The 23,211-nt window shown below is 50.4% G+C and overlaps 1 protein-coding gene across 1 annotated transcript in view; it reads left to right on the top strand.

The window, feature by feature from the left end:
• The window catches only part of LOC142465135 (myosin-7), a 40,902-nt gene extending 38,044 nt beyond the window's left edge, over positions 1 to 2,858 (top strand). Inside the window, exons 34-39 of the mRNA XM_075569077.1 lie at positions 180 to 383; positions 696 to 821; positions 913 to 1,188; positions 1,564 to 1,659; positions 2,403 to 2,537; positions 2,744 to 2,858. Of these exons, the coding sequence (XP_075425192.1) occupies positions 180 to 383; positions 696 to 821; positions 913 to 1,188; positions 1,564 to 1,659; positions 2,403 to 2,537; positions 2,744 to 2,764 (858 nt within the window). The 3' untranslated portion in view covers positions 2,765 to 2,858. The remainder of the gene's footprint in view (positions 1 to 179; positions 384 to 695; positions 822 to 912; positions 1,189 to 1,563; positions 1,660 to 2,402; positions 2,538 to 2,743) is intronic.
• Positions 2,859 to 23,211: the final 20,353 nt, after the last annotated feature.

Genomic DNA, 23,211 nt, shown 5'->3' with positions numbered 1-23,211 from the left:
GGTCCTTCTTTCACGAAATGGTGGTACATGCATGGAACAGCCTCACGGTGGGGGACATAGAGGGCAGGCCAATTTAAAGCTACAGTGAATTAAGAGACTCTTGAGATAGATGGAAGGAAAGACAGTATGCGCTGCTGGGTTCCCTGGTCTCTCACTCGCCCGGATTTGCAATTTTCCAGGACACCCTGATCCAGCTGGATGACGCAGTGAGGGCCAACGAGGATCTGAAGGAGAACATCGCGATCGTAGAGCGGAGAAACATGCTGCTCCTAGCCGAGCTGGAGGAGCTGCGGGCGCTAGTGGAGCAGACCGAGCGAGCGCGCAAGCTGGCTGAGCAAGAGCTGATAGAGACCAGCGAGAGGGTGCAACTTCTCCACTCCCAGGTCAGTGGGGGCAGCCTGCATTGTGGACCCTTGAATGGTCCATCCTGCATCCCTTTATCATGATAATGGTTTCCTCTGTCTCACGCTTCCTATTCTTAGAATGGTCCCTCAATAGCCCTCCCCTTTTATTCCATAAATAGTTACCTCTGCCACCCTTTATTTATCCTATAGATGGTATGTTTCACTGCCCTTTGTTCTTCTAAAAATAGTTTGACCTTTGCTGCCCATGAATGCCTCCCCCGGCGTGCCGCCCATGAGTGGTTTCTCCTTCCCAGTTAACTCTCTCAACATGTAACCATGTGTCACACGCAGAACACCAGCCTGATCAACCAGAAGAAGAAGATGGAGGCTGACCTGTCCCAGCTGCAGTCGGAAGTGGAGGAGGCGGTGCAAGAGTGTCGCAACGCAGAGGAGAAGGCCAAGAAAGCCATCACCGATGTAAGCATGCACTGCCCCTGGGGTGGGGCCAGAGCCTTCCCAACTGTTTGTGCCCCGATCGGTCTCACCTCTGCCCCTTTCCACCTTGTAGGCCGCTATGATGGCGGAGGAGCTGAAGAAGGAGCAAGATACCAGCGCCCACCTGGAGAGGATGAAGAAGAACATGGATCAGACCATCAAGGACCTGCAGATGCGGCTGGATGAGGCCGAGCAAATCGCCTTGAAGGGCGGGAAGAAGCAGCTGCAGAAGCTGGAGGCTCGGGTCCGAGAGCTGGACAATGAGCTGGAGGCCGAGCAGAAGCGCAACGCGGAGTCTGTGAAGGGCATGAGAAAGTACGAGAGACGCAACAAGGAGCTCACCTACCAGGTATGGGGCGCAAAGGGAGGGGCAAATTTGAGGGCAATGGGGAGAGCAAAGGAGAAGAGGTCATGAGGAGGAGCCAAAGAGAAGTCATGGGGAGGAGCCAAGGAGAAGAGGTCATGGGGAGGCATCAAGGAAAGGTCAGGGGGAGGCATCAAGGGAGAAGAGGTCCTGTGGAAGAACCATGGAAAGATCAGGGGGTGGCATCAAGGGAGAAGAGGTCCTGGGGAAGAACCATGGAAAGGTCGGGGTGGCATCAAGGGAGAAGAGGTCCTGGGGACGAACCACTATTTATTTCTAACCTGATGTCTCTTCCTCTCTCACATGTCTTATTGTCTCTCACATGGCCTCTCTTTCTCTCACATCCTCTTCTCCCCCCAGACTGAGGAGGACAGGAAGAACTTGGCTCGGCTTCAGGACCTTGTTGACAAGCTGCAGCTGAAAGTGAAGGCTTATAAGAGACAGTCGGAGGAGGCTGTGAGTGTTTATCCTGAGTGCACTGAGTGACTTTATTTGTCTCCTTTTCTTATTATCTCTCCCTCTCACTGATGTCTCCTCTCTCTGTCTCCTCTCTCCCTGTCTATGATGTTTATCCGTCTCTCTGTCGTCTCTCCTCTCTCTTCCCTCGCTCTCTGACGTCTCTCCTCTAACTCTCTCTCTCTCTGATGTATCTTCCCTTGCGCTCTCTGACGTCTCTCCCTCTCTCTAACGTCTTCTCTCTCACACTTTTTGATGTTTCTCCCTCTCTCTGACGTATCTCCTCTTGCTCTCTGACGTCTCTTCCCTCTCTCTGACGTCTCTCCTCTCTCTCTCTTCTTCCATCCTGACGTCTCCTCTCTGACATCTCTTCCCTCTCCCTGACGTCTCTCCTCTCTCTCTCTGACATCTCTTCCCTCTCTTTGATGTCTCTTCCTTTCTCTCTCTCTCTGACATCTCTTCCCTCACCCTCTGACGTCTCTCCCTCTGATGTCTTTTTCCTCGCTCTCTCTGACGTCTCTCCTCTCTCTCGCTGACGTCTCTCCTCTCTCTCTGACGTCTCTCCCTCTCCCTGATGTCTCCTCTCCCTGATGTCTCCTCTCTCTGATGTCTCCTCTCTCTGATGTCTCCTCTCTCTGATGTCTCCTCTCTCTGATGTCTCCTCTCTCTGATGTCTCCTCTCTCTGATGTCTCCTCTCTCTGATATCTCTCCCCTCCCTCTCTCTGACATCTTCTCTCCACAGGATGAAGTGGCCAACACAAACCTGTCCAAGTTCCGGAAGGTTCAGCACGAGTTGGACGAGTCCGAGGAACGAGCCGACATTGCAGAATCTCAGGTCAACAAGCTCAGAGCCAAGAGCCGGGACGTGGGGTTTAAGGTGAGTCCTGACGGAAGGAGGGAGGCCAAAAAAAGAGAGAAGAGACTGGAGAAAAAAGAGGGCAAAACAGATGTGGGGAGAAGGACAGACTGCTGTCCAAGCTGAGATCCAGATCCCTGCTCTGTCTCCATTAACACTCTCTCGTCTCTGTCTCTTCTCTGTCTTCCACACACTCCCTCTTTCGACCTCTCTCTTCCCTTCTCCAGAAAATTCCGCATGAGGAGTAAGCGGAGACCTCCGTCCCTTTCCTGCAGTATGCTTTGTCCAAGACGTTGTGTCCTGTGAACTGTTCCCCTCCGTAGAATAAAGAATTCAAATTGCGTTCTGCCTCTTGTCTCGTCAGTTACAATGGGACATGCACAGGGGACAAAGGGGACCCACGGCTGGTCAAGTCTGTCCATCCCACCACAGAGTGAGAGACAGAAGGGACCTCACACAGCAGGGTTACACAGTCAGACAGAAGGGATCTCCCACAGCAGGGTGACACTGAGTCAGACAGAAGGGTCCTCCTACGGCAGGGTGACACTGAGTCAGACAGAAGGGACCTTCCACAGCAGGGTGACACTGAGTCAGACAGAAGGGACCTTTGGGTCATGGCATCTGTCGGTCAGGTGAGAGGGTGAAACAGACCCAGGGGATCTATGGCCCATGGAATCCATCCTTCGCACCTCAGGGTGACACAGTGACGGTCACAGCTCCTGAGCCTGTGCTGGGTATATCCCGCCTCTCCTAAATCCATCCTTCTGTTTGCAGATACATTTCTCTTTCTTCTCACTGACGAGAAATAAAATTTCCAGGGCCTTATAAACTTCTTTCTAAACCTGATCCCATCAGCTTAGGAAACATTGGCCTCAGGTGGCATCGCCTGCCCAGTACAGATATAAGGGGGGATGTGGCGGGCTCCAGTAGGGTGTATGTGCCAGGAAGCTGCCACCAAGGAAACCATGTTTCCCACGAGGTGGCCGTGTTTCGGAGGTTGTGTTTCATTTAGCTGAGAATGGTTATAGAGGGAGTTTGGGGAGGAGTCATAGGGAGGGGTTATAGGGAGCGGGTATAGGAGCATTTAGGGGAGGAGTTATAGGGAGCGGTTATAGGGAGCGGGTATAGGAGCATTTAGGGGAGGAGTTATAGGGAGCGGTTATAGGGAGCGGGTATAGGAGCATGTAGGGGAGGAGTCATAGGGAGGGGTTATAGGGAGCGGGTATAGGAGCATTTAGGGGAGGAGTCATAGGGAGCGGTTATAGGGAGCGGGTATAGGAGCATTTAGGGGAGGAGTCATAGGGAGGGGTTATAGGGAGCGGGTATAGGAGCATTTAGGGGAGGAGTCATAGGGAGCGGTTATAGGGAGCGGGTATAGGAGCATTTAGGGGAGGAGTCATAGGGAGGGGTTATAGGGAGCGGGTATAGGAGCATTTAGGGGAGGAGTCATAGGGAGGGGTTATAGGGAGCGGGTATAGGAGCATTTAGGGGAGGAGTCATAGGGAGGGGTTATAGGGAGCGGGTATAGGAGCATTTAGGGGAGGAGTCATAGGGAGCGGTTATAGGGAGCGGGTATAGGAGCATTTAGGGGAGGAGATATAAGGAGCGGTTATAGGAGTAGTTAGGGGAGGGGTTATTGGGAGCGGGTATACGAGCAGTTAAGGGAGGAGTTAGAGGGAGCGGGTCTAGGAGGAGTTAGGGGAGGAGTTAGAGGGAGCGGGTATAGGAGCAGTTAGGGGAGGAGTTAGAGGGAGTGGGTATAGGAGGAGTTAGGGGAGGAGTTATAGGGAGCGGTTATAGGAGCAGTTAGGGGAGGAGTTATAGGGAGCGGTTATAGGAGCAGTTAGGGGAGGAGTTATAGGGAGCGGTTATAGGAGCAGTTAAGGAGTTATAGGGAGCGGTTATAGGAGGAGTTAGGGGAGGAGTCATAGGGAGAAGTTATAGGAGCAGTTGGGGGAGGAGTTTTAGGAGGAGTCATAGGGAGACGGTATAAGAGGAATTGGGGAGGAGTTAAAGGGAGCAGTTAGGGGAGGAGTTATACAGAGCGGGTATAGGAGGAGTTTGGGGAGGAGTTATAGGGAGAGGGTATAGGAGGAGTTAGGGGAGGAGTTATAGGGAGAGGGTATAGGAGGTTATAGGGAGAGGGTATAGGAGGAGTTAGGGGAGGAGTTATAGGGAGAGGGTATAGGAGGTTATAGGGAGAGGGTATAGGAGGAGTTATAGGGAGAGGGTATAGGAGCAGTTAGGGGAGGAGTTATAGGGAGAGGGTATAGGAGGAGTTTGGGGAGGAGTTATAGGGAGAGGGTATAGGAGGAGTTAGGGGAGGAGTTATAGGGAGAGGGTATAGGAGGAGTTAGGGGAGGAGTTATAGGGAGAGGGTATAGGAGGAGTTAGGGGAGGAGTTATAGGGAGAGGGTATAGGAGGAGTTAGGGGAGGAGTTATAGGGAGAGGGTATAGGAGGTTATAGGGAGAGGGTATAGGAGGAGTTAGGGGAGGAGTTATAGGGAGAGGGTATAGGAGGTTATAGGGAGAGGGTATAGGAGGAGTTATAGGGAGAGGGTATAGGAGCAGTTAGGGGAGGAGTTATAGGGAGGGGGTATAGGAGGAGTTATAGGGAGAGGGTATAGCAGGAGTTATAGGGAGAGGGTATAGGAGGAGTTATAGGGAGAGGGTATAGGAGGTTATAGGGAGAGGGTATAGGAGGAGTTATAGGGAGAGGGTATAGGAGCAGTTAGGGGAGGAGTTATAGGGAGCTGGTATAAGAGGAATTAGGGATATTTTTGGAGAGCCCCCTATGTATAAGGAGCCCGAGAGATCACAGCTGAACATGTCTGCAATGTATTTCCCTGACACTGGTTGGTTAGAACTTTGTGTTGGGCCTACTTCCCGAGTGTGCGCTCCCTGTACCTGCCAACCTGTGCTGCTCCGATCCCTGCGCCGTCCCATCCACTGTCTGCTCACAAGGTGTCTGAAGATATCCCCACATGTATACTGAGGTCACCAGGTGTATACCGAGGTCATCAGGTGTATACCGAGGTCACCAGATGTATACCGAGGTCACCAAGTGTACAGTATACTGAGGTCACCAGATGTATACCGAGGTCACCAGGTGTATACCGAGGTCACCAAGTGTATACCGAGGTCACCAAGTGTATACCGAGGTCACTAGATGTATACTGGGGTCACCAGGTGTATACTGAGGTCACTAAGTGTATACCGAGGTCACCAAGTGTATACCGAGGTCACCAAGTGTATACCGAGATGTACACCAAGTGTATACAGAGGTCACCAGATGTATACCGAGGTCACCAGCTGAATACTGGGGTCACCAGCTGAATACTGGGGTCACCAGGTGTATACTGAGGTCACCAAGTGTATACCGAGGTCACCAAGTGTATACCGAGGTCACCAGGTGTATACCGAGGTCACCAGGTGTATACCGAGGTCCCCAAGTGTATACTGAGGTCACCAGGTGTATACCAAGGTCACCAGGTGTGTACCGAGGTCACCAGGTGTATACCGAGGTCACCAAGTGTATACTGAGGTCACCTACTGAGGTCACCAAGTATATACTGAGATCACCAGCTGTATACTGAGATCACCGAGTGTATACTGAGGTCACCAGCTGTATACCAAGGTCACAAGTTGTATACTGAGGTCACAAGTTGTATACTGAGGTCACCAAGTTGTATACTGAGGTCACCAAGTTGTATACTGAGGTCACCAAGTGTATACTGAGGTCATCAAGTGTATACTGAGGTCAAAAGTTGTATACAGGCATACCCCGGTTTAAGGACACTCACTTTAAGTACACTCGCGAGTAAGGACATATCGCCCAACAGACAAACGCCAGCTCACGCATGCGCCTGTCAGCACGTCCTGAACAGTAATACTGGCTCCCTTCCTGTACCGAAGCTGTGCGCAAGCGGGGAGACTATAGAGCCTGTTACACATGTGTTATTTACATCAGTTATGCACGTGTATGACGATTGCAGTACAGTACGTGCATCGATAAGTGGGGGAAAGGTAGTGCTTCACTTTAAGTACATTTTCACTTTACATACATGCTCCCATTGCGTACATTAAAGCGGGGTATGCCTGTACTGAGGTCACCAAGGGTATACTGAGGTCACCAAGGTGTCACTGAGGTCACAAGGTGTATACTGAGGTGACAAGGTGTATACTGAGGTCACCAGCTGTATACTAGGTCACAAGGACACTGAGGTCTATCCCTGACTCTCATATACCCTGGTGGAACATGGGTTGCTGTTCCCCCTCCCTTGCGGGATCTCTCTCTCTCTGCCTCTCTTTCTCTCTCCTCTCTCTCTTCTCTCTCTCTCCTCTCTCCTCATTGATAACAGGGTAATAGAACTTGGATATGGTATAACATTATAACATCATAGATACACCCGGATCCCTCCCTAACATGGGGAATCCGTACCGATTTTAATAATAGTGCTTGGGATCAAGCTTACGAACCTTCTTGCCCTCACTATCCGGTACAGTGACCGAATAGCAACGCTTCTGGCGCCCCTCTGATATATACTTGACCCGATCCATAAAGAAGTTCCGGCCTACCTTCCAGACACTCATTAAATAGGACACGTTTTCATCATTGTAATAATATGCGTCTACGCAGCGAGCAGCCAAGTAGTCAAGCAAGGCATTTCTGAGCCATTCCTATGGGCCTCCGCCTCTCTCATAAGGGGTTCAGGAATGTACGGGTAGTCATAACCGTGTGACTTCCTGTCCTTTTGGTTAAACTCTGCCCACAGCCTTGCCCCGGCAGTACCCAAAATAGTGGCTCTGACACTGGGATCGCTTTCTGAACCCCCTCCAGTCCTGAAGGAGTTAACATCCTTGTCTTATATCCTTACTACGATCCTTAAGGATCTCTGCTGTTTTTTCTGGGGTCAATTCTTCCTCATCCAACCAGTGAGCCACAGTGGAATTTTCAATTAATAGGAACCCAGTTCTATTTATGTGTGGCACATACCCCTGGAACAGAGGATCCCACCATGGCAATACATTCTTAGCACTAACGTGAGCCCTCACGCTACGTTCTCCCAGCATGCAACCCTCACTGGATGGTGGTCTAGAAGTTCTAGAATCATGGGAACCTTCCCGTGAAGACATTGTGAGATTAGACAACCCATCCCTAGGGTAGCGCATGGTGAGGTCTTAACCGCAGAATTTTGTCCCAATGCCTTAGAGGCCTGGCGCCTACCTCAGCCCACCACCGCCAACACCTTGTTAGATGTGGTGTCCTTGGCAGCGTGTCTGTCCAGGCCTTTGCCTCGGGCACAGCATGGCTTAGCAAATTGTGCGGCCTCGGCCTTACTTACCGGAGCGGAGGTCACAACTTCTGTATCCGCCCTGGCGGCCGAAGTCGGGGTGACGAACTTCCGGTTGCACCGGAAGGGTGGCAGCAACAACTGGGAAAGAAGTACCGGCCAGTACCTCCAAGATGGCCACCACCACAGGAACCAGCTGGGCCGAAGCACTCTCCACGGTCAGGTAGGCCACTGTCATAGCCGGAACCTGGGAATCAGATGCATCCTCACCGGTCTGTTGGGCTGATGTCATCTCTGGATCCTCCCGGCCCGGGAGCAGGCACCTCCGACACCATGTATGTGTGTGCCGGTATTACCTCTCTGTACATGTATGTGTGTGCCGGTATTACCTCTCTGTACATGTATGTGTGTGCCGGTATTACCTCTCTGTACATGTATGTGTGTGCCGGTATTACCTCTCTGTACATGTATGTGTGTGCCGGTATTACCTCTCTTACATGTATGTGTGTGCCGGTATTACCTCTCTGTACATGTATGTGTGTGCCGGTATTACCTCTCTGTACATGTATGTGTGTGCCGGTATTACCTCTCTGTACATGTATGTGTGTGCCGGTATTACCTCTCTGTACATGTATGTGTGTGCCGGTATTACCTCTCTGTACATGTATGTGTGTGCCGGTATTACCTCTCTGTACATGTATGTGTGTGCCGGTATTACCTCTCTTACATGTATGTGTGTGCCGGTATTACCTCTCTGTACATGTATGTGTGTGCCGGTATTACCTCTCTGTACATGTATGTCGGTATTACCTCTCTGTACATGTATGTGTGTGCCAGTATTACCTCTCTGTACATGTATGTGTGTGCCGGTATTACCTCTCTGTACATGTATGTGAATGCCGGTATTACCTCTCTGTACATGTATGTGTGTGCCGGTATTACCTCTCTGTACATATATGTGTGTGCCGGTATTACCTCTCTGTACATGTATGTGAATGCCGGTATTACCTCTCTGTACATGTATGTGTGTGCCGGTATTACCTCTCTTACATGTATGTGTGTGCCGGTATTACCTCTCTGTACATGTATGTGAATGCCGGTATTACCTCTCTTACATGTATGTGTATGTCGTTATTACCTTTCTATACATGTATGTGTATGTCGTTATTACCTTTCTATACATGTATGTGTGTGCCGGTATTATCTTTCTGTACATGTATGTGTGTGCCGGTATTACCTCTCTGTACAAGTATGTGTGTGCGGTATTACCTCTCTGTACATGTATGTGTATGCCGTTATTACCTCTCTATACATGTATGTGTGTGCCGGTATTACCTCTCTGTACATGTATGTGTGTGCCGGTATTACCTCTCTGTACATGTATGTGTGTGTCGGTATTACCTCTCTTACATGTATGTGTATGCTGGTATTACCTCTATGTACATGTATGTGTATGCCGGTATTACCTCTCTGTACATGTATGTGTGTGCCGGTATTACCTCTCTTACATGTATGTGTATGCCGGTATTACCTCCCTGTACATGTATGTGTGTGCCGGTATTACCTCTCTGTACATGTATGTGTGTGCCGGTATTACCTCTCTTACATGTATGTGTATGCCGTTATTACCTCTCTGTACATGTATGTGTGTGCCGGTATTACCTCTCTGTACATGTATGTGTGTGCCGGTATTACCTCTCTGTACATGTATGTGTGTGCCGGTATTACCTCTCTGTACATGTATGTGTATGCCGGTATTACCTCTCTGTACATGTATGTGTGTGTCGGTATTACCTCTCTGTACATGTATGTGTGTGCCGATATTACCTCTCTGTACATGTATGTGTGTGCCGGTATTACCTCTCTGTACATGTATGTGTATACCGGTATTACCTCTCTGTACATGTATGTGTGTGCCGGTATTACCTCTCTGTACATGTATGTGTATGCCGGATTTACCTCTCTGTACATGTATGTGTATGCCGGTATTACCTCTCTGTACATGTATGTGTATACCGGTATTACCTCTCTGTACATGTATGTGTGTGCCGGTATTACCTCTCTGTACATGTATGTGTGTGCCGGTATTACCTCTGTGTACATCTATGTGTATGCCGGTATTACCTCTCTGTACATGTATGTGTATACTGGTATTACCTCTCTGTACATGTATGTGTGTGCCGGTATTACCTCTCTGTACATGTATGTGTATACTGGTATTACCTCTCTGTACATGTATGTGTGTGCCGGTATTACCTCTCTGTACATGTATGTGTATGCCGGTATTACCTCTCTGTACATGTATGTGTATGCCGGTATTACCTCTGTGTACATGTATGTGTATGCCGGTATTACCTCTCTGTACATGTATGTGTATGCTGGTATTACCTCTCTGTACATGTATGTGTGTGCCGGTATTACCTCTCTGTACATGTATGTGTATACTGGTATTACCTCTCTGTACATGTATGTGTGTGCCGGTATTACCTCTCTGTACATGTATGTGTATACTGGTATTACCTCTCTGTACATGTGTGTGTATGCCGGTATTACCTCTCTGTACATGTATGTGTATGCCGGTATTACCTCTCTGTACATGTATGTGTATGCCGGTATTACCTCTGTGTACATGTATGTGTATGCCGGTATTACCTCTCTGTACATGTATGTGTATACTGGTATTACCTCTCTGTACATGTATGTGTGCCGGTATTACCTCTCTGTACATGTATGTGTATACTGGTATTACCTCTCTGTACATGTATGTGTGTGCCGGTATTACCTCTCGGTACATGTATGTGTGTACCGGTATTACCTCTCTGTACATGTATGTGTGTGCCGGTATTACCTCTCTTACATGTATGTGTGTGCCGGTATTACCTCTCTTACATGTATGTGTGTGCCGTTATTACCTCTCTGTACATGTATGTGTGTGCCGGTATTATCTCTCTGTACATGTACATGTATGTGTATGCCGGTATTACCTCTCTGTACATGTATGTGTGTGCCGGTATTTCCTCTCTGTACATGTATGTGTGTGCCGGTATTACCTCTCTGTACATGTATGTGTATACTGGTATTACCTCTCTGTACATGTATGTGTATACTGGTATTACCTCTCTTACATGTATGTGTGTGCCAGTATTACCTCTCTGTACATGTATGTGTGTGCCAGTATTACCTCTCTGTACATGTATGTGTATACTGGTATTACCTCTCTGTACATGTATGTGTATACTGGTATTACCTCTCTGTACATGTATGTGTGTGCCAGTATTACGTCTCTGTACATGTATGTGTATGCCAGTATTACCTCTCTATGTACATGTATGTGTATGCCGGTATTACCTCTCTGTACATGTATGTGTGTGCCGGTATTACCTCTCTGTACATGTATGTGTGTGCCGGTATTACCTCTCTGTACATGTATGTGTATGCCGGTATAACCTCTCTGTACATGTATGTGTGTGCCAGTATTACCTCTCTGTACATGTATGTGTATACTGGTATTACCTCTCTGTACATGTATGTGTATACTGGTATTACCTCTTTGTACATGTATGTGTGTGCCAGTATTACCTCTCTGTACATGTATGTGTATGCCGGTATTACCTCTTTGTACATGTATGTGTGTGCCGGTATTGCCTCTCTGCACATGTATGTGTGTGCCGGTATTACCTCTCTGTACATGTATGTGTGTGCCGGTATTACCTCTCTGTACATGTATGTGTGTGTCGGTATTACCTCTCTGTACATGTATGTGTGTGCCGGTATTACCTCTCTGTACATGTATGTGTGTGCCGGTATTACCTCTCTGTACATGTATGTGTGTGCCGGTATTACCTCTCTGTACATGTATGTGTATGTCGGTATTACCTCTCTGTACATGTATGTGTGTGCCGGTATTACCTCTCTGTACATGTATGTGTGTGCCGGTATTACCTCTCTGTACATGTATGTGTGTGCCGGTATTACCTCTCTGTACATGTATGTGTGTGCCGGTATTACCTCTCTGTACATGTATGTGTGTGCCGGTATTACCTCTCTGTACATGTATGTGTGTGCCGGTATTACCTCTCTGTACATGTATGTGTGTGCCGAAATTACCTCTCTGTACATGTATGTGTATACTGGTATTACCTCTCTGTACATGTATGTGTATACTGGTATTACCTCTCTGTACATGTATGTGTGTGCCGGTATTACCTCTCTGTACATGTATGTGTGTGCCGGCATTACCTCTCTGTACATGTATGTGTGTGCCGGTATTACCTCTCTGTACATGTATGTGTGTGCCGGTATTACCTCTCTGTACATGTATGTGTATACTGGTATTACCTCTCTTACATGTATGTGTATACTGGTATTACCTCTCTGTACATGTATGTGTATACTGGTATTATCTCTCTTACATGTATGTGTATATTGGTATTACCTCTCTGTACATGTATGTGTATACTGGTATTACCTCTCTGTACATGTATGTGTATACTGGTATTACCTCTCTTACATGTATGTGTATACTGGTATTACCTCTCTGTACATGTATGTGTATACTGGTATTACCTCTCTGTACATGTAGGTGTGGGGTTGCCAGGTGTCGGGTATTGAACCGGTCAGGCCGGTATGTGCTTCCCCTGTCCGGTAAAATATGAGAGATAATACCGGACATGGGATGAGCAGGGCTGCTGCTGCTAGGGGGCTGGGCAGCTTCTGATTGGTTGCTGCTGTGTAATTCAGCCAATCGGGAGGTGGCAGGAGCCTAGGGGGTGGGGCCAAAGAGCGGAGGGAAAGCATGAAGAAGAGAGGTGAGGCTGTGTCAGTGTGTCTCAGTGTCCTGCCTGTGTGTGTGTCTGTGTGTCTCAGTGTCCTGCCTGTGTGTGTGTGTCTCAGTGTCCTGCCTGTGTGTGTGTGTGTCTCAGTGTCCTGCCTGTGTGTGTGTGTCTGTGTGTCTGTGTGTCTCAGTGTCCTGCCTGTGTGTGTGTCTGTGTGTCTGTGTGTCTCAGTGTCCTGCCTGTGTGTCTGTCTGTCTGTGTCCTGCCTGTGTGTGTGTCTGTCTATCTCTCTGTGTGTGTCTCAGTGTCCTGCCTGTGTGTGTGTCTGTGTGTCTCAGTGTCCTGCCTGTGTGTGTGTCTGTGTGTCTCAGTGTCCTGCCTGTGTGTGTGTGTCTCAGTGTCCTGCCTGTGTGTGTGTGTGTCTCAGTGTCCTGCCTGTGTGTGTGTGTCTGTGTGTCTGTGTGTCTCAGTGTCCTGCCTGTGTGTGTGTCTGTGTGTCTGTGTGTCTCAGTGTCCTGCGCGTGTGTGTCTGTGTGTCTCAGTGTCCTGCCTGTGTGTCTGTCTGTCTGTGTCCTGCCTGTGTGTGTGTCTGTCTATCTCTCTGTGTGTGTCTCAGTGTCCTGCCTGTGTGTGTGTCTGTGTGTGTGTGTGTCCTGTCTGTGTGTGTGTGTGTGTGTGTGTGTGTGTGTGTGTGTGTGTGTGTGTGTGTCTCAGTGTCCTGCGTGTGTGTGTCTCAATGTCCTGTCTGTGTGTGTGTCTCAATGTCCTGTCTGTGTGTGTGTCTCAGTGTCCTGTCTGTGTGTGTGTCTCAGTGTCCTGTCTGTGTGTCTGTCTATCTGTGCCCTGTGTGTCTGTGTGTCTGTCTATCTATCTGTGCCCTGTCTGTGTGTGTGTCTCAGTGCCCTGTCTGTGTGTGTGTCTCAGTGCCCTGTCTGTGTGTGTGTCTCAGTGTCCTGCCTGTGTGTGTGTCTCAGTGCCCTGCCTGTGTGTGTGTCTCAGTGTCCTGCCTGTGTCTCTGTGTGTCTGTCTATCTGTGCCCTGTCTGTGTGTGTGTCTGTCTATCTCTCAGTGTGTGTGTCTCAGTGTCCTGCCTCTGTGTCTGTGTGTCTGTCTATCTGTGCCCTGTCTGTCTCTCAGTGTGTGTGTCTCAGTGTCCTGCCTCTGTATCTGTGTGTCTGTCTATCTGTGCCCTGTCTGTCTCTCAGTGTGTGTGTCTCAGTGTCCTGCCTCTGTGTCTGTGTGTTTGTCTATCTGTGCCCTGTCTGTGCCCTGTCTGTGTGTATGTCTATCTGTGTCCTGCCTCTGTGTCTGTCAGTCTGTGTGTGTGTGTGTGTGTGTGTCTGTCTGTCTGTCTATCTCTGTGTATGTATCTGTGTGTCTGTCTATCTGTGCCCTGTCTGTCTCTCAGTGTGTGTGTCTCAGTGTCCTGCCTCTGTATCTGTGTGTCTGTCTATCTGTGCCCTGTCTGTGTGCTCTCTCACACCATACACTGCTCTGCACTCTCTCACACCATACACTGCTCTGCGCTCTCTCACACCATACACTGCTCTGCGCTCTCTCACACCATACACTGCTCTGCGCTCTCTCACACCATACACTCCTCTGCTCTCTCACACCATACACTGCTCTGCGCGCTCTCACACCATACACTGCTCTGCATTCTCTCACACCATACACTGCTCTGCATTCTCTCACACCATACACTGCTCTGCATTCTCTCACACCATACACTGCTCTGCATTCTCTCACACCATACACTGCTCTGCACTCTCTCACACCATACACTGCTCTGCACTCTCTCACACCATACACTGCTCTGCACTCTCACACCATACACTGCTCTGCGCTTTCTCACCATACACTGCTCTGCGCTCTCTCACACCATACACTGCTCTGCGCTTTCTCACACCATACACTGCTCTGCGCTCTCTCACACCATACACTGCTCTGCGCTCTCTCACACCATACACTGCTCTGCGCTCTCTCACACCATACACTGCTCTGCGCTCTCTCACACCATACACTGCTGCACGCTCTCACACCATACACTGCTCTGCGCTCTCTCACACCATACACTGCTCTGCGCTTTCTCACACCATACACTGCTCTGCGCTCTCTCACACCATACACTGCTCTGCGCTCTCTCACACCATACACTGCTCTGCGCTCTCTCACACCATACACTGATCTGCGCTCTCTCACACCATACACTGCTCTGCGCTCTCTCACACCATACACTGCTGCACGCTCTCACATACATACATAAAAAACTGTTTTTAAACACTGACAAGACTGTAAATGGTATTTGGGACAAAGACTAAATTTTTAAAGCTTCCAGCGACTGAGCTCCAGATTAGAACCAACGCTAACACCACCCTAACCCCTGTTACTAGTTTTAAATACCTGGGCTTATGGTTTGACAGCCACTTAACATTCGGGATGCACATTGATACCCTGAAAACCAAAACCTATGCCAAACTAGGGGTACTTTACAGGAACAAATCCTCCCTAAGTCTCCTGGTCAGAGAGCGTATCGCACAGCAGATGCTAATGCCAATTGTTGACTATGGAGACATAGTATATGGCTCGGCACCCCAAACCCACCTTGGCAAACTTGACACCCTCTACAATTCAATTTGTCGTTTTGTTCTCCAATGCAACTACAACACACATCACTGCGAAATGCTCAAAGAACTAGATTGGTCATCACTAGAGTCTAGGCGCAAAGTTCACCTTTCCTGTCTTGTCTTCAAATACTTTCTGGGCAAGCTACCCAGCTACCTGAACAAGCTCCTCACCCCTACCACATGCAGCCCTTATCATCTGAGATCTGACTCCAAAAGACTGCTCATGGTCTCAAGGCTCAACAAAGTATCCGGCCGCTCCTCCTTCTCTTACCGTGCACCCCAAAACTGGAACAACCTACCGGAGACTCTCTCATCCACCACCAGTCTAAATTCTTTCAAATCTAAGGCTGTCTCACGTTTTAATCTGGTCTGTAACTGTTACATACGCCTATAATATACATCTTCTCTAACTGCATGCAATGTATTGTATATAATGTATACCCTGTTCATTTATGTAACTGTATTTGTAAACATGTATTATTTGTCATATTAACTGTGCCCAGGACATACTTGAAAACGAGAGGTAACTCTCACTGTATTACTTCCTGGTAACACATTTTATAAATAAAACAAATAATACATTGCTCTTCTCTCTCACACCATACACTGCTGCACTCTCTCACACTATACACTGCTGCACGCTCTCACACCATACACTGCTGCACGCTCTCACACCATACACTGCTGCACGCTCTCACACCATACACTGCTCTGCGCTCTCTCACACCATATACTGCTGCACGCTCTCACACCATACACTGCTCTGCACTCTCACACCATATACTGCTGAACGCTCTCACACCATACACTGCTCTGCGCTCTCTCACACCATATACTGCTGCACGCTCTCACACCATACACTGCTCTGCACTCTCACACCATACACTGCTGCACGCTCTCACACCATACACTGCTGCACGCTCTCACACCATACACTGCTCTGCGCTCTCTCACACCATATACTGCTGCACGCTCTCACACCATACACTGCTCTGCACTCTCACACCATACACTGCTGAACGCTCTCACACCATACACTGCTCTGCGCTCTCTCACACCATACACTGCTCTGCGCTCTCTCACGCCATACACTGCTCTGCGCTCTCTCACGTCATACACTGCTCTGCGCTCTCTCACATCATACACTGCTCTGCGCTCTCTCACATCATACACTGCTCTGCGCTCTCTCACATCATACACTGCTCTGCGCTCTCTCACAACATACACTGCTCTGCGCTCTCTCACACCATACACTGCTCTGCGCTTTCTCACACCATACACTGCTCTGCGCTTTCTCACACCATACACTGCTCTGCGCTCTCTCACACCATATACTGCTGCACGCTCTCACACCATACACTGCTCTGCACTCTCACACCATACACTGCTCTGCGCTTTCTCACACCATACACTGCTCTGCGCTTTCTCACACCATACACTGCTCTGCACTCTCTCACACCATATACTGCTGCACGCTCTCACACCATACACTGCTCTGCACTCTCACACCATACACTGCTGAACGCTCTCACACCATACACTGCTCTGCGCTCTCTCACACCATACACTGCTCTGCGCTCTCTCACGCCATACACTGCTCTGCGCTCTCTCACATCATACACTGCTCTGCGCTCTCTCACATCATACACTGCTCTGCGCTCTCTCACATCATACACTGCTCTGCGCTCTCTCACCATACACTGATTTGCGCTCTCTCACAACATACACTGCTCTGCGCTCTCTCACACCATACACTGATTTGTGCTCTCTCACACCAAACACTGCTCTGCACTCTCACACCATACACTGCTCTGCGCTTTCTCACACCATACACTGCTCTGCGCTCTCTCACACTATACACTGCTCTGCGCTCTCTCACACCATACACTGCTCTGCGCTCTCACACCATACACTGCTCTGCGCTCTCTCACACCATACACTGCTCTGCGCTCACTCACACCATACACTGCTCTGCGCTTTCTCACACCATATACTGCTCTGCGCTCTCTCACACCATACACTGCTCTGCGCTCTCTCACACCATACACTACTCTGCGCTCTCTCACTCCATACACTGATTTGCGCTCTCTCACACCATACACTGGTCTGCGCTCTCTCACACCATACACTGCTCTGCACTCTCACACCATACACTGCTCTGCGCTCTCTCACACCATACACTGCTCTGCGCTCACTCACACCATACACTGCTCTGCGCTCTCTCACACCATACACTGCTCTGCGCTCTCTCACACCATACACTGCTCTGCGCTCTGACCCCATACACTGCTCTGCACTCTCTCACACCCTACGCTTCTCTGCGCTCTCTCTCACCATACATTGCTCTGCACACTCACACCATGCACTGCTCTGCACTCTCACACCATACACTGCTCTGCGCTCTCTTACACCATACACTGCTCTGCGCTCTCTCACACCATACACTGCTCTGCGCTCTCACCATACACTGCTGTGCGCTCTGACACCATACACTGCTCTGCGCTCTCACCATACACTGCTCTGCACTCCCACACCATACACTGCTGTGCGCTCTGACACCATACACTGCTCTGCGCTCTCACCATACACTGCTGTGCGCTCTGACACCATACACTGCTCTGCGCTCTCTCACCATACACTGCTCTGCACTCTCACACCATACACTGCTCTGCGCTCTCAGTTGGGCACTCAGAGACAGACTGCAGATTGGAAGATCACTTACCTTGTGTAATTGTCTGAGCTGAACGATGGAGGGGCAGGGAGCAGGTTGGAGGAGCAGGGAGCAGGATGGAGGAGCAGGGAGCGGGTTGGAGGAGCAGGTTGGTGGAGCAGGGAGCGGGTTGGAGGGGTAGGGAGCGGGTTGGAGGGGCAGGGAGCAGGTTGGAGGACGCAGAGAGCAGGTTGGAGGACGCAGGGAGGAGGTTGGAGGGGCAGGGAGCAGATTGGAGGGGCAGGGAGCAGGTTGGAGGGGCAGGGGACAGGTTGGAGGGGTAGGGAGCAGGTTGGAGGGGCAGGGAGCAGGTTGTAGATGCAGGGAGCAGGTTGGAGGGGCAGGGAGCGGGTTGGAGGAGCAGGTTGGAGGGGCAGGGAGCAGGTTGGAGGACGCAGGGAGCAGGTTGGAGGGGCAGGGAGCGGGTTGGAGGGGCAGGGAGCAGGTTGGAGGGGTAGGGAGCAGGTTGGAGGGGCAGGGAGCGGGTTGGAGGAGCAGGGAGTAGGTTGGAGTAGCAGGGAGCAGGTTGGAGGTGCAGGGAGCAGGTTGGAGGGGCAGGGAGCAGGTTGGAGGGGCATAGAGCGGGTTGGAGGAGCAGGGAGCAGGTTGGAGGGGCAGGGAGCAGGTTGGAGGACGCAGGGAGCAGGTTGGAGGAGCAGGGAGCGGGTTGGAGGGGCAGGGAGCGGGTTGGAGGAGCAGGGAGCGGGTTGGAGGGGCAGGGAGCAGGTTGGAGGGGCAGGGAGCGGGTTGGAGGAGCAGGGAGCGGGTTGGAGGGGCAGGGAGCGGGTTGGAGGAGCAGGGAGCAGGTTGGAGGGGCAGGGAGCGGGTTGGAGGGGCAGGGAGCGGGTTGGAGGGGCAGGGAGCGGGTTGGAGACGCAGGGAGCGGGTTGGAGGAGCAGGGAGCAGGTTGGAGGGGCAGGGAGCGGGTTGGAGGAGCAGGGAGCAGGTTGGAGGGGCAGGGAGCGGTTTGGAGGGGCAGGGAGCGGGTTGGAGGCGCAGGAGCAGGTTGGAGGGGCAGGGAGCGGGTTGGAGGGGCAGGGAGCGGGTTGGAGGCGCAGGAGCAGGTTGGAGAGGCATAGAGCAGTTTGGAGGGGCAGGGAGCAGGGTGGCGGCGCAGGGAGTAGGGTGGCGGCGCAGGGTGGAGGCGCAGGGAACAGATTGGAGAGGCAGAGAGCAGTTTGGAAGCGCAGGGAGTAGGGTGGAGGCGCAGGGTGGAGGCGCAGGGAGCAGGGTGGCGGTGCAGGGAGTAGGGTGGAGGTGCAGGGAGCAGTGGTCTGAGTTCTAGTTTCTCAGCCTCTATACAAACTGTCCGTAGCAGCAGAGAGGGAGCTGCCCTGTGATCTGGTTACACAGAGAATTGTCTCTTCCCTGCGAGGGGGAGAGAAGTCTGAGATTCAGTCACATCATCTGTCAGATTCATGTACTGCTCCCTTTCTAGAGGCAAATCTCTCACTGTCACTCATCCATTAATATGCCTGTTCCCTCCCAGTCTCTCCCCCTCTCTCTATCTCTCCCCCTCTCTATATCTCTCCCACCTCTCTCTATCTCTCCCCCTCTCTCTATCTCTCCCCCTCTCTCTATCTCTCCCACCTCTCTATCTCTCCCCCCACTCTCTATCTCTCCCCCCACTCTCTATCTCTCCCCACTCTCTCTATCTCTCCCCCACTCTCTCTCTATCTTCCCCATATTTATCTCTGCCCCAATCCAATCTCTCACCCCTATTTTTAATCTCTCCCCCTCTCTATCTCTCCCCTCTCTATCTCTCCCCCTCTCTAACTTTCCCCCTCCCCATCTATCCCCCTCTCTATCCCACTCTCTCTCTCTTTCTCTCTCTCCCTCCTCTCTTTGCCCTCTCTATCTCTCCTCTGTCTCACCCTCTTCATATCCCCCCCCCATCTACCCCAATCTCTGTCTTTATCTCTCCCCCTCTATCTTTCTCCCTCTCTGTCTTTCTCTCTTATTTATCCCCCTTTCTATCTGTCCCCCTCCCTATCTCTCTTACGCTTTCTCCCTCTCTCTGCTCTCTCTATCTCTCCTCTGCCTCTTACCCTCTCTATATCTCCCCCCTATCTACTCCAGTGTCTTTCCCCCTCTGTCTCTCTCCCTATCTCCCTCACCCTGTCTCTCCTCCTTTGCTGTCTCTCCCCCTGTCGGTTTCTCCCCTCTATCTCTCCCCCTTTCTCTCTGTCCCCTTCTCTATCTCTCTCCCATTTGTCTCCCCCCTCTACCTCTCCCGCCTCTCTCTCTCCCCCTCTCTATTCATCCCCTCTTTCTCTTCTCCCTATTTTTCCGCCTCTACTGTATATATCTCTTTATATTGTCCCTTCTCTCTATCTCTCCCCTCCTATCTCTCTTCCCCACACTGTCTTTCTCTAGCTCTCGCCCTCTCTCCCCTTCTCTATATATCTCTATTTATCGCTCCCCCTCTCTCACCTCTTCTGTCTCTCCCCCTGCTGTCTTTCCTCCCCTCTATCAACCCCTCTCCCCCTCCCTGTCACTCCCCTTAACTTTTTCTCCCCCTCTCTCTGTCTCTCCCCCACTCTCTTTCCCCCTCTCTCTCTCTCTCCCCCTCGCTCTCTCTTTTTCTCCCTGTCTATCCCCACCACCCCCTCTCTATCTCTCCCCCTCTCCGTCTCTCTCTGTTTCTCCCCCTCTCTCTGTTTCTCCCCCTCTCTCTCTGTTTCTCCCCCTCTGTCCCCACCACCCCCTCTCTGTCTCTCCCTCTCTCTCCCCCCCTCTCTCTTTTTCTCCCCCTCTCTCTCTGTTTCTCCCCCTCTATCCCCACCACTCGCTCTCTGTCTCCCCCTCTCTCTCTCTTTTTCTTCCCCTCGCTCTCTGTTTCTTCCCCTCTATCCCCACCACCCCCTCTCTATCTCTCCCCCTCTCTATCTCTCCCTTCTCTCAGGCTTCATTCCTCCGCTGGATATGAGGGATCACACGTCCCGCTGGGTCCCCTTCTTTCCCTCTCCCCCCCCCCCCCCGCCCGTGACAGACGGGACACAGGCGCTTGGCAGGGAGGGGGGGGGGGGGAGATGTAGCCTCAGGCACGCCAGAGATTTCAATCATCAAATGCCAAGGGAGTGTTAATCCTGCCCTGGCACTGTCATAGTGTCATTGTGTGTGTGTGTGTGTGTGTGTGTGTGTGTATATCCTTGTGCCTGTGTGTGGGTGGGTGTCATAATGTCATTGTGTGTGTGTGTCATAGTGTCATTGTGTGTGTGTGTGTGTGTGTGTATCCTTGTGTCTGTCTGTGTGTGTGTGGGTGTCATAATGTCATTGTGTGTGTGTTATAGTATCATTGTGTCTGCGTGTCATTGTGTCTGTGTGTGGGTCATAGTGTCTGTGTGTCTGTGTGTGTAATAGTGTCATTGTGTATGTGTGTAATAGTGCCATTGTGTCATGCCTGTGTGTGTGTCATTATGTCGGTCTGTTGTGTCAGTATTTGTGTGTCATTGTGTTTCTTAGTGTTTGTATGTGTGTGTCATTGTGTCTTTAAATGTGTGCGTGTCATTGTGAATGTGTGTGTTTGTATTTGTGTCATGGTCTGTGTGTGTGTCATTGTGTCTGAGTCTGTAATTGTGTTTCTTAATGTCTAAGTACACTGTGTGTATGTCATTGCCTCTAAATGTCTGTGTGTGTTATTGTCTGTGCGTGTCCATGTCTGTGTTATTGTCTGTGTGTGTGTTATTGTCTGTGCGTGTCACTGTGTCTGTGTGTGTGTGTGTTATTGTCTGTGCGTGTCACTGTGTCTGTGTAGGTGTGTTATTGTCTGTGCGTGTCACTGTGTCTGTGTGTGTGTTATTGTCAGTGCGTGTCACTGTGTCTGTGTGTGTGTGTTATTGTCTGTGCGTGTCACTGTGTCTGTGTATGTGTGTTATTGTCAGTGCGTGTCACTGTGTCACTGTGTGTGTGTGTTATTGTCAGTGCGTGTCACTGTGTCTGTGTGTGTGTTATTGTCTGTGCGTGTCACTGTGTCTGTGTGTGTTATTGTATGTGCATGTCACTGTGTCTGTGTGTGTGTGTTATTATGTGTTTCAATAGCTGTACATTTGTGCATGTTAGTGTAGCATTGTGTCTGTGTGTGTCAGTGTGTCAATGTGTATACAGTGTAGCATTGTGTGTGTCATTGTGTATGCAGTGTAGCATTGTGTCAGTGTCAGTGTATCACTGTGTATACAGTGTAGCATTGTGTATAGTGTAGGATGAGTCCATCTCTCTACATTTCTGCGAATTCTCAGCTTGGGGGGAATGTGAGTTTTTTCCTGTCCGGGTGAAAGGAAGATGTCCGCCATATCCTCCCAGGAAAAGAATGTTTTGACTACTCGGGGACACTGTGTCCCGCGTGACCCCCCACGACCTCTGATTTGGGGAATCCCCCTTATTCTGCGCTTCGGGGGATACGTCTCCTTGGTCTTCGGTTGCTCCAGTTCCTAGCCTGCCCCCCATAACTTTCCATACACTGACACTGGGACCAATGGAGGTTGTCTCCTTCCCTGGGAAAAATAAAGGTGTTTCCCTTTTCCCCGGGCCAGCTCCCGCTGCGTCCTTCATGCACAGCGCCGCTCGCTCCGCGCTGGGGCTGCGATCTGCGTATTGACTTTGCCAATAACTTGGATGCGTGTGTGAGCCGCAAACACAAAGAGATTAGGCGCAGAATGTGAAACCCTGCCACGGAAACGCTCAGAGCTTAAATGGTTTAGAAGTGGTCCCACGTCGCCGATTTTGTTAGAAGGGTTATTTACTGTACTAATTATCTAACTCAGGGGGAGGCCAGCTCCAGTCCTCAGGGGCCGCCAACAGGTCAGGTTTTAAGGATATCCCTGCTTCAGCACAGGTGGCTAAATCAGTCCCTGCTTCAGCACAGGTGGCTCAATCAGTCCCTGCTTCAGCACAGGTGGCTCAAACAGAAGCTCGGTGTGTGTCTTCAGAGTGTGTTTGTGTGTTCAGTGTGTGTGTAATGTGTGTGTTCAGAGTATGTGTGTTATGTGTGTTCAGTGTGTGTGTGTGTGTGTGTGTGTGTGTGTGTGTGTGTGTGTGTGTGTGTGTGTGTGTGTGTGTGTGTGTGTGTGTGTGTGTGTGTGTGTGTGTTCAGAATGTCCTGCTGAAAAATATCCTGAAAACCTGACCTGTTGGTGGCCTTTGAGGTCTGAGCCTGTCCCAGCCATTAGTTACTCTGGTCCCACAGTATGTGGGACTGCTTCATTAGTTAACACAATACGCACACACAAACACAAACACGCACACACTGTGTTTAGAAAAATCACTACATTTTCATACAAATGTGAGCA

The sequence above is a fragment of the Ascaphus truei genome, chromosome 13 (assembly GCF_040206685.1).
Source record: "Ascaphus truei isolate aAscTru1 chromosome 13, aAscTru1.hap1, whole genome shotgun sequence".
Taxonomy (NCBI): Eukaryota; Metazoa; Chordata; class Amphibia; order Anura; family Ascaphidae; genus Ascaphus; species Ascaphus truei.
Note: the sequence above shows the minus strand (reverse complement) of the source record. Positions and strands in the feature narration are given on the sequence as shown.